This window comes from Quercus lobata, chromosome 9 (genome assembly GCF_001633185.2).
Source record: "Quercus lobata isolate SW786 chromosome 9, ValleyOak3.0 Primary Assembly, whole genome shotgun sequence".
NCBI lineage: Eukaryota > Viridiplantae > Streptophyta > Magnoliopsida > Fagales > Fagaceae > Quercus > Quercus lobata.
Window position 1 is genome coordinate 7064147 of NC_044912.1, and position 11072 is coordinate 7075218.

The 11072-nt window shown below is 34.4% G+C and overlaps 1 protein-coding gene across 10 annotated transcripts; it reads right to left on the minus strand.

Annotated features, from left to right (window-relative positions):
- Window positions 1-548: 548 nt before the first annotated feature.
- On the minus strand, window positions 549-9797 carry LOC115959269 (TMV resistance protein N-like). 10 transcript variants are annotated; one of them, XM_031077616.1, is made up of 9 exons: window positions 9629-9797; window positions 9272-9323; window positions 8590-9091; window positions 6182-7274; window positions 5619-5912; window positions 4759-5415; window positions 4167-4686; window positions 3884-3931; window positions 1059-1146 (listed from the first exon to the last, which is right to left on the minus strand). In XM_031077616.1, exons 2-8 carry the CDS (start codon window positions 9273-9275, stop codon window positions 3897-3899), a joined length of 3105 nt encoding a protein of 1034 aa, XP_030933476.1. In that variant the 5' UTR covers window positions 9276-9323; window positions 9629-9797; the 3' UTR covers window positions 1059-1146; window positions 3884-3896. The 10 variants fall into 10 exon arrangements, 9 of the variants coding, with proteins under 9 accessions (XP_030933476.1, XP_030933477.1, XP_030933483.1 ...); XR_004084814.1 differs by lacking the exons at window positions 4167-4686; window positions 9629-9797 and adding an exon at window positions 549-717 and having other exon boundaries at window positions 845-1146; window positions 9272-9358; XM_031077617.1 differs by lacking the exon at window positions 9629-9797 and having other exon boundaries at window positions 4167-4680; window positions 9272-9358.
- Window positions 9798-11072: the final 1275 nt, after the last annotated feature.

The following is an 11072-nucleotide window of genomic DNA, read 5'->3' on the forward strand; positions in this document are numbered from 1 at the left end:
TTCTTGGATTCACAGCAATCACAAGTACTCCCATTTGTGTTTTCTTTAAGCTATTTATGCAACAACTGAAATGATCACCAAACTCTTGACATCAATCTTGAGATTGGAAACCCTAAGTATGTATGAAGGCAAACACTTCTAGATCTCATAAGAGATTCATACACATAGCATAAACAACCACATTAAAACATGGCTAGGGTTTTTCCTTTTATACTTAAGGCAAAACATAAAACCCTACACGTCAAACGGGCTTGGGCTGAGTTGGAAAATTCTACAAAAAAAAATCTGCCCGAGCTTTGATCGATGGAGTCTAATTCTCGATCGATTGATCTAGATAGATTTACATAATAAATCTTGCAGTACACTCGATTCCAACTTTACACATAAACATACTTTGAGCAAGTTTAAAACAAGACTAAATGTTTTGATCATGGTTTGCCAGCATTATAAAATGAAGTTCTAATACATTTAAACCTAAAGTCTTAGAACCCAACAGGAAACATTTTACTTCCATTCCCTTTCTCTAATATAAATTAGAAGTAGAAAAATTAAGCAATTAAGAAATACTATCATTCAAGAAGTAAAATTGTTCTGAATCTTCTAAAACTATGTTAGGTGATGACCTTTTCTTTGCCTCTATCTAAAAGTACCAACATCCCTGATGTTGCCGAAAAATTAATAGTAAGTCACACAATTCTCACGTGCTCGAAACAATACCTGCACAACACAAAAAGAGAAGACTCAACAAAGAGCACTGGTGTGGTGCCGACCAAATACCTTTCGACGGTTAAGTTAGAACTATTCACCACTCTAGAGTACCAGAGCTGGGGTAAATTATGCGTACCTTAGTTAGTGAGGGTATTGGGGTTTTTATAGTAGTAGAGGGTTGACATCTTTTCCTTGGTTTAGAAGTCTTTTCCTTATAGGAGTCCTTATGAGTGTATTTTGCGGATCCCTTTCCTTGTAGGAGTCTTTCTAAGCGTGGAGCACAAGATATTTCCTTATATACGCATGCCTGGAGGCCAAGTAAGGTTATGTCAGAATCGTCAGTCTCGTGCATATCCTTCAGCTTAGTGTCTTCAGCTTCCCATCTCCTCCCAAGTTGATCTTGTCAGCTTCGAGCTGTAGACTCCCTACTATTGGCACCTGTCAATGTCCACAAGTAAGACCGATGGGTTTGTTTGGTACGTCAATCTATGCCTTTTTTGTTAGTGAGTATTCATATTTGCAATCCCACCCCCCCCCCCCCAAATTTAGATTTAATTCAAGCAAGTAAAAAATTGTGCATAATCTATACTTTTTTTTTTAATAAGTAAAATTGTGCATAATCTATGTTAAATGACAGCCATCTCCTACACTTTATGCCAATGGACTTGAGCATTAACCTACAATAGAAGAGTCATACACAACAAACAGAACAGCATAAATATATAATGATTTGCATAAAAAAATAAGTTTTAAAGAACATGCTTCATCACTGGCTTTTTCATAGATTCTGACCTAGATCCATCTTCAAAAATTATAACATGCCAAGTGCAATAATTGGCTATGAAAGACATTATGACACAAAGGTATTATTAGCATGAACATGAGATTACATAATTATATACATCATCTAGGATGACAACTGCAACATAGGTCCATATTCATCTGCCTTCAAAACTAAAACTTCCCATTTGGGTGCTTGATAAGAATTCATATAGTACTTAATAGACTTATTCTACCAATATGGCTAACAAATGTACCTCAGAAACTCACAACTTGGCCATTTCAAATTAGTTTTTCATTTTTTCATGAATAAAAAGCCTATAAGGAAAGAACAAAAGAACAAATTTGCCAAATTATTGGATTGCCCATATCTTGATCAAAACAATTTGGGACCTATGACATCGACTCCACATCACCAATTGAAATTAAATCATTTGTAGCCACACAAAAGAAGATATAACTAAATCTTGTTGTTCTTGGTTATACATTTCACCCTTGGAAAAATAAAATTTTAAGTTAATGCTTGGCTAATCATATAGATTGATTGATAAAAAGTAGTTGCTTCTAAACCTCTCCAAAATTCACAACTCATGCTCTTTGTAAAGTTGTGATTTCCAACTAGTTTTTGTTGGCTTTAATTCCATGCCAAATTTTATTGTAATTTCTTCAATCATTTCCCTATATTTATGTGGGTTTATTTGTGAGGAATGAGTGTGAGAGATTGGTGAAGGATTAAGCTTCAAAAATGAATCAGTGTAATTCACGACTAGCTTGCGATAAGAGTAACCTGTGAAAGGCCATGTGTGAAGCACATGACTGGAAGTTGAAGAGTTACGCCAAACTGTCAAGTTTTCAAGTAGCTCACGAGAAGGGCCATCTTGCGAGGTACCCGTGAAACTCTCTATTTGGCAAAAAGATAAAGTGCTTACCAAATTTTTTACCCACACTATAAATTCCCTCATTACCCACAAATTGTAATGTGTGCTTTTCAGAGAGAAAACCCTAGCAAATACACTTGAGAATTAGAGATTGTCATATCCATAATCATCTACACATTTCCTTGTAGTTTTCCTCTACTCCTACCTCTCCATCTCTACAATCTTGAGAGGTTCTTAGCCCAAACACTTACCACACCCAATTTGAGTGTTAAGTGAAGTTTTGGTGCTGTTCGGAAGTATTGGAAGGAGCCATTTAGTGATGGATGTAATTGGGCTGAATTGCGAGATCCAAAAAGTTAGAGAAGACAAGACTCCGAAAAGTCCGTTGGTAGCAGAAGCTTGGAGGGCTCAAGTGCATGGGGTAGACTAGGCTTTGAGGGTCTTTTGTTATTCATGTACTCCAACTTAATTCTCTAGCATGGATCGATTTCGATTTGGAGGGCCACGGAGAGGTTTTTCGTCAAGTTCTACGGTTTCCTCTTCGATAACATGTCTTGGTGTTATCTTGCGTATGCATTTCTCTTCCCTACTCTTTAAGCTTTTATTTTATTGTTCATAGTGGATGGATATGGCTTAAAGTAGTGTTATTGTTTTACTGCGCATATTTACTCTTGTTTCGCACTTTGTTAAGTTTGAGTAAAAGCAATCTAGCCGTAATTTTTAATTTGTGGTCTGAACAAACTTGTGTGTTTGCACACTAATTTGAGCTTTCACTCTCATAGACAATAACTCAAAATCACTATAAAAGAGAATTGTGTAAAGTTACCTGAAAGTATTGCTTGTATACCATTTGATAATAGTAGGCTCAATTGAACATCATTTATGAAAATCATAATAACAGATATGGACTAGAACCCCTTTCAAAAAGAAAAGAAAAGACCCCACTCTATTGTCATTATGAAACAAGATACAAGGATATCTCACTTGAATACATTTTCAAATCATTATAACTGAAACCATTTATAAATTCAATACAACATATCGAGATATCTAAAAAATAAAATAGTCATGCTGACAGAAATGCTTATGCACATCCAGTAGCAGTAGCCTCAACTGAAATTCAAACTATGAAAATCTTCACTATTTAGCACCAGTCGAAGTACAAGTAAGACATAAGTGTCATCTTCTAGAGACATCAATTGTTATCATGTGCATATATGTGAAAACTTGAGTTAGTATGGTACTATAATTAAAACAATAATAATAATATTTCACTCATCAATAATCAGTATAATTGGAGTTCCTCCATGTCCTTTCTAGAAGGCATAGCACCAATGATTACGAAGAATAGACATGGTAGAGAAGGAAGTTCTATGCAGTCTCTACTTTTGACATTTCAAAAATTTATGATGAAAATTTCTCTTATTTTTTCTAGCATTACACAAGGTGAATATGAAAATAATCATAATACTTGAACAATTACAAATGGGATGCCATAATAGAGCAGAACCATCTACCTTAGCAAAATCCTTAAAGTTCATCATCATCATCATCATCATCACCAACTGCATATATGTGAAAACCTAAGTTAGTATGATAATAATAATAATTTAAGTTTAATGTTAAGGAACTCAAAAAGTTTAGGGTGATTGGGATTGCTTGCACGTGGTGAGCCGAAAGAAGAAAAAGAAAAATGACTTGACTTACTTGCTAGTGACGAAACTAGTTGTATATTTAGAAAGAAAATAAGATACAATAGGATTGGACATTAATGGGAAGGATGGTTGAGATGGTCATTACCAGTTAATTTATAGATGGGTACTTCTTCCCCAAAGCTCTCAATCAAACATTGTGCACTTGTTTGGTTGAACTCATCCACATCTTGCTTGTATAACGAACTAAACCCACAATCAGACACATCAATGCCAATGGTACTTCGATTGGTCTCAAATATAACCTTAATCTGACAGCATTTACCATTCCCAACAATAGCAAACCACTCATCACTAGACAAATACAATAGGCAAATACTGTTTTCAAGACGTATCAAGGTAGTAAAAAGTTCAAAGGCCCAGTAATTTTGAGGCATATCACCAAGGGCTATCACACGAGCTCTAATATCATATTCACACCCTATCATACATGTTGCCCAGAGAGCGAATCCTATCCATTTACTATTATACCAATTTGAAGGCAGCTCTATGTTTATTGAATTCCTCACTTTTTGAATAAAAAATGACGGAATAATTACAAGAAATTTAGTTCTTGATCCCTCCTTTTCCCTTTTTGAAGAAGTTCCATAAATGGTTCCATCCTGTACCTAAAACACAACTATTGCAATCTGTTATTATTTAACAATGTGAGAGAGAGAGAGAGAGAGAGAAGATATTACCTGTAGGAAATGGAACAATATTTTAAATTCCCTTGGAATACTTTTCTTATCATACGGACACCGCTGGCAGAGAGGTTGTGACCAGCTACGCAGTTTGACCAGCGCTAGTGACCATTTTAGAGAATCACAACCTAGAGCTTTTATAACTCTTACGGTTGATGGAAGCCTTGGCAAAGATTTTAGTTTTGTGCAAAAGAAAAGGCCGAGTTTTTCAAGTGACCTCAAATTATGCATATTTCTAGGAAGACATTTGAGATCATTGCAGGAACTTAGATCTAATTTTGTAAGGGCAATCAAACACTCGATTGATGAGGGTTCTACTTTCTTAATACCAGTCCCACCCAAATTGAGTTCTGATAGGCTTTTCATAATTCCAGTAAATTTCGGAAATGAATTGATTTTTGAGCAGTGATGAAGGTCAAGAACCGTAAGGGATTGCATTTTAGCAGACATGCTGGGAAGATCGGTAAGAGATTTGCAGTATTTCAGATGTAAATACCTAAGCTTGCTGAGTTTTCCAATAGATGGGTGGATCTCAACCAATCGAGGGCAATTAGAAAGGTTTAGTTTCTCAAGTATCGGAACACCTGAAAAGTCAGGTGTCCTAATAAGGTAGAAGGAACTACTAAGATCAATGAACTTTAACTTGAATGAAAGCTGTTTCCAAAAAAAAAAAAAAAAAAAGTTTCCATTAAATGTAGAAGTTAATTTTATAAGTAAGGAATTCTTTTAAATTAAAACAGCTTTATAAATGAAAGGAGGAAGCTCAAATACGCTGGGAGTATATTTGTATTTGTAGCCACACTTAAAGAAACGAGAAATAATAAATAATAGAAAGGGTGTTAAAAGAACAAAATTACCATTACTCCTTGCCAAAGATATTCCAAATAGCTGCGCTGCAATTCAAGATGAACAAGCTCCATTGGTTGGGAACTGCATGACAAACATTTTAAAGGACAGTAGTCCCATAAAAGATGTCTTAGCGTAGTAGGAACATCTAGATGTCTATGATCAATAGGAAAACGTAAGATGTCCGTCTGATTAATTATCATCAATCTAAGATTAGACATCTTTGATAACACTTCAAGAAATTCTTCAAATTTGAAATCCACTTTCTTGTAACGAACGACTATGGCTTCAATTGCATTTGTTGCCTAAGATTTCAAAAGCAAAGGATTGGTAATTTGCACAATCATCATTGACAATATATTATTATTGTTTTCAAAATATAAGAAATCATCATTGACAATATATTAGCATGGTAAATGAATGTTTATTCTTGATTTCATTACATAAATACTTAGGTATCCACTTACCTATTGGAATTTTATTTTAAACAACTAATTTTTTGAACAAAATTATGTTACTATACCTACTCAATCCTATTCATTGAAATAAATTATAGATTTGTCATTTTTCTTACCATATTGTCCTTCAATACATTAAGCAAGTCATTATTAAGCCACAACCTACTCTGCATTCCAAGCTTTCCCTTTGATTCAAAACGAACAATTTTTTCACCCATTTCTTGTAGTAGATCATGCATCCCCAAATCTTCGTTGTAGTCCATGGATAGGAGAGATTTTTCCATGAGAACACTTATACCAATTCTTGCATTAAAACCACAATTCTCTAATATATGTATTACTTCATTTTTGTTCCAATGTCTAAAGAAACATGCAATATCTAAGAATATCTCCTTCCACATTTCCTCTAGACCATCGTAACTTAGTTTAAGTATATGAAATATTTCTCCTTTAGTTTTTTTAAAACTAGGCAATGCACTTTGCCATTCATCTATTGTTCTTCCAACCAAAAAGGAACCCAAAGTAACAAGAGCTAATGGAAGGCCATTAGCATATTTCACAACTTCCAAGGAGAGTTGCATATAACCTTCTTTGGGTTTCTCATTTTTGAAGGCTTTCAAACAAAAAAGTTTTAAAGCATCGTCATCTTTTAATCCATTGGAATTATATCTGTTAAGCACTTCATGTTGGATTAACACATGTTCATCTCTAGTTGTTATAATGATCCAACTCCCCAATCCAAACCAGTCATGCCCTCCAGCCAATTTTTCTAATTGATCCAAATGGTCAACATCATCTATAACAATTAGAACTTTTATACGACATAACCTTTTCTTGATCGTGTCAACTCCATCATAAACATTATTTACATGTATATTTTTGTCCTCCAAAATGTCTGCAAGAAGCTGCTTTTGTAATTTACGCAAACCGTGTGTTTTTGAATCTTCCCTAACATTAGCAATAAAGCTAGAACCTTCAAAATGACTACGATATTCATCATAAACAGCTCTAGCAAGAGTTGTCTTCCCCAAACCCCCCATACCATAAATCCCTGTCATGCGAACATTATTCTCAAAACCTAAATACAAAGGGATAAATTCCTTCAGAGTAGAGTCCATTCCTATGAAGTTTCTAGTAATGCCTGAGGATTTAGAACTTAATTTCTTCATCATCTCTTTCACAACGTGTTGGATAAATTCGGACTCATGCCTGTGAAGAAGATAGAAAATAATACGTGATGGTCCAAACCAATTATAAAACTTCAGGGGAGAAAGAAAAATATTTGGCAAGGATATTCCTTGGGAGCTATTATTTCATGAATTTGTCAACTAATTTTCTTAGGTTAGCTCACTAAATCCAAATTCTATTTCGTCTAAAGATACATTGATTCAGCAAAACATTAAGCGTCTCATTCCATGCTTGCTTGCTGAGAGAAACCTCATTGGAATATTTTAAGTTGAACATGGTAAATATAAATGTTTAAGACCCTTTGAGGCTATTTGTGCACAAAATATTAATAACGGCAACACTCAAATTTTCCAAAGTAGACAATTGAAAATGCTTTGTATACCGGGTAAATGAGTGAAGAGGAGGTATTGGTTTCTATTAATAAAAAATTAAATTTAATGATTTATACCTTTGTGCCAACACAAACACGAGCTTTTACTTCTTTAGTCAAGGCCCAAAGGTGTGTGATGTTCCTCTTTGAAGAGACAACATCATTCAAAAACACGTAATATCAGTGATAAACTCCTCAAAGTTTGAGAATTTTTTTTAAACCTAAATAAAGAATGAGCCAAAAATTATATGTTTATGAAAATAATTGGCTTGCCCATCCTGACTTGGCAAAAGGTAATTTGGGATGGTTGCATCATGTTGAGTTATAAAAGTGTTATAATTCTCCAAAATTTCACTTTGAATGACTTCAATTACTAAGGGGACAAATCTTGAAAAATTTATAAAAGTTTTCCTATGGAATGGATGCTCCATTTGTTTTGACATAAAATATCTATTAGAAAATTGACTTCTTGTCATGTATATGGTTGAAAAAAGCTGTCCACTTAAATAAGTGGAAGCAAAAGATCCAACCACAGGCCATCTTATCATGTTGAGTTATCACGTCACTTAATAATGAATTTTCATAGGCGGCTTTGACAAGAAGTATTTAGGTAAATTTATCTTACTTTCCGGTGAGACCAAGGCAAGTGAAAAACAATATAAACAATCAATGTCAACAGATTTATAATTCCCAAAGCGTGATATACATTCTTGAATAAAGTAATTCTATTTTGATCTTTTCACAGAGCTTCCCTAAAAGCCCAAAAGCCGGTGTCTCAAACTCTAACTGTTTATAAGTGATAGTTTATATATATCAGCAGATTCAGTACCACTTCTATTGTTCCCAAAAATTTAACAGAATTTTAACTTGCATACCATGATGTAGTTCAATCCATGCATATTATGATATATTCTCATAGCTAATTATATGCTTCAAGGTATATGATTTTAAATTTATGGAAATTACCTATTTTGTAGATGCCATCCAGAGATATTAGCCACTTCTTTTAAAGCAGTTCTCCATGTTTCCACCTTCTTTATGTTATCCTCGCATTTTTGATGATCAATAAAGGTTTGTTCAAAATTTCCTATTTGTTTTCGTACATCAGATGGGTCCACATCATAAAAAATTGGAAAAACTTCCAGCCTCATTTCCTCCCTACATTTGTTAATCTTGGCAAGCTCATCCAAGCACCACTTAGAAGATGCATAGCTTTTTGAGAAAATGATGATAGCAATCTGTGATTCTTCGATTGCTTCGAAGAGCTTAGAAATAGACTTTCCTCTCTCGAGTTCTTCTTCATCCCTAAAAGTAATAATGCCCATTCGATTCAAAGCAGCATATAGATGGTCGGTAAAATTATTGCGGGTATCCTCACCCCTGAAACTTAGAAATACTTCATATTTGCATTCACGTGTTGAAGAAGAAGATGGTGATGGCGATGACTCTCTTTTACACTTCATTGAAGCTGTTGGAATTTTAGATAAAAGAAGTACAACAAATTAAAAATAAAGAAAAAATTTAGACAAAAATAATTAAATTAGTGAAGAAGAAAACGATGTGATGTGGGATTTTAATTTCAGGCAGGGAGTGAAAGGATAATAATAAATAGAGATGATTGTGTTAAAACTTAAAAGTGAGAACTTACCCATTTGTGACAAGGAATTACAGTTGCAATGGGCTCCAAAAACCTCCTGAAACTGAAAACATTCCGGTTTTAGTGAAGCCAACGACTCCTGTTTTGCTTTTTCTTTTTTTTAATTAATTAATTTATTATTATTATTTTTGCAAAGAAAGGACGACTGAAAATTATTTAGCTATAGGAAATGAGACAAATAATTTAATAGATTTAAAAAAAAAAAAATACTGGGGAATTTATGCACTCTTATAAAAACTCTAATCTTAAAAAGCAAACAATTTGATATCGAATTTTCATTTCAAGAAAAAAAAAAAATGAAAGGAAAGAAATAAAAGGGATGAATATGTGTGAAAAAGGATAACTTACAGATTTGGAAATTGAAATTAGAGTAGACTAGTAGTGATAGATTGTAATGCTCGAAAGTTTCGGGTTGAACAAAGGAAGAGAAGATCTGAAGACGAGGAAGATGAGGGGAACAAATTAAAAGAGATGAAGACGAAGTTGAGACTTGAGAGAGTTTGAAAAACTGAGAAAAAAGAAGGTATTTTTTATTTGCTGAAAAGCCAAACTTGTTCTTAAAAAAAAAAAAAAAAAAAAAAAAAAAAAAAAAAAAAAAAAAAACCCGTTTATTGCTTGATAACACTAAAGTCGTTGATAAAGGAGTAGGGCTGTCCAAGGGCCCGCCGGAACCGACCCACCCACTGCCGCCGACCGAACCCGATCCGCCGCCGACCGAACCGACTGCTCCGGCGGTCGGCGACGGATTTCATTCTCTAAAATCCGAGATCAACGGGTCGGGGATCGGATCTCCTTCTCTCAAATCCGAGAAACCCGATCCGACCGACCCATCATATTTCCGGCGATTTTTTAGATTTTTTTTGGGTAGATCCGGCGAGTTTGAGTTTTCTTTGGGAATATTTAAGCTAAATCCGGCGAGATTTCGCTAGATCTAGCCAAGATCTTGTCGAAAATGGCCAAGATCTCGCTGGATTTGGCGAGATCTGGCCGGATTTCTACCGTTATTCAAAATTTCCTTGCCGGATTCTGCCGTTTTTCATATTTTCTTGGCCGGATTCTCGCCGTTTTTCAAATAATCAACTCCGACCGAGACCCGACCACTTTCCGGCAAGAACCGTCCGATCCGATCCGATTCTCTGACTGGTCGGCAGCAGGTCTGAGAAATTGGAACCCGACTTGGTCGGGTCGGTCGCGGGTTGGGCACAAACCCGACCCGGACCGACCCGTGGACACCCCTATAAAGGAGAGACAATAATTTTGTGGTAACCAGCAACGAGTCAATGTCTTTTCAAATTTCTTGTTTTCAATCAGATGTGGTGGGGTCAAGCGTAACATGTACGATAGATTTTCGTATCTACAAGGAAATTTCTTCTTTAGTCTCCTTGTTCAAAGAATTGAAAAAGAAAAATTAAAATTAAAAATTTTTTATTTAGTTAAAATTTTATGATAAAATATAAAAGGTAAATTACAGTCAGTATTTTTGAGATTTGATATAAATCTAAATAATTCCCAATCATTTTAGAATTAACCGATTTGGTCTTTAAATTATATGTTAAATGCAACAATTTTATTTCTAAGAGCATATGGTTTAGGGATTAAATTGATTATTTTTGAAATATTTTGAACCTATTTGGTATTAGCTCAAACTTTAAGATACAAAAATTTACTCAAATATAAAATCATCATTAGATTTTGTGATATTATTAAAACTCTTAAAGAGTACAAAAGTCAAATAAAGCCATTTGAATTTATTTGCTCTTGCTTTCATCTCCATCCTTTTTTTGTTTGTTTA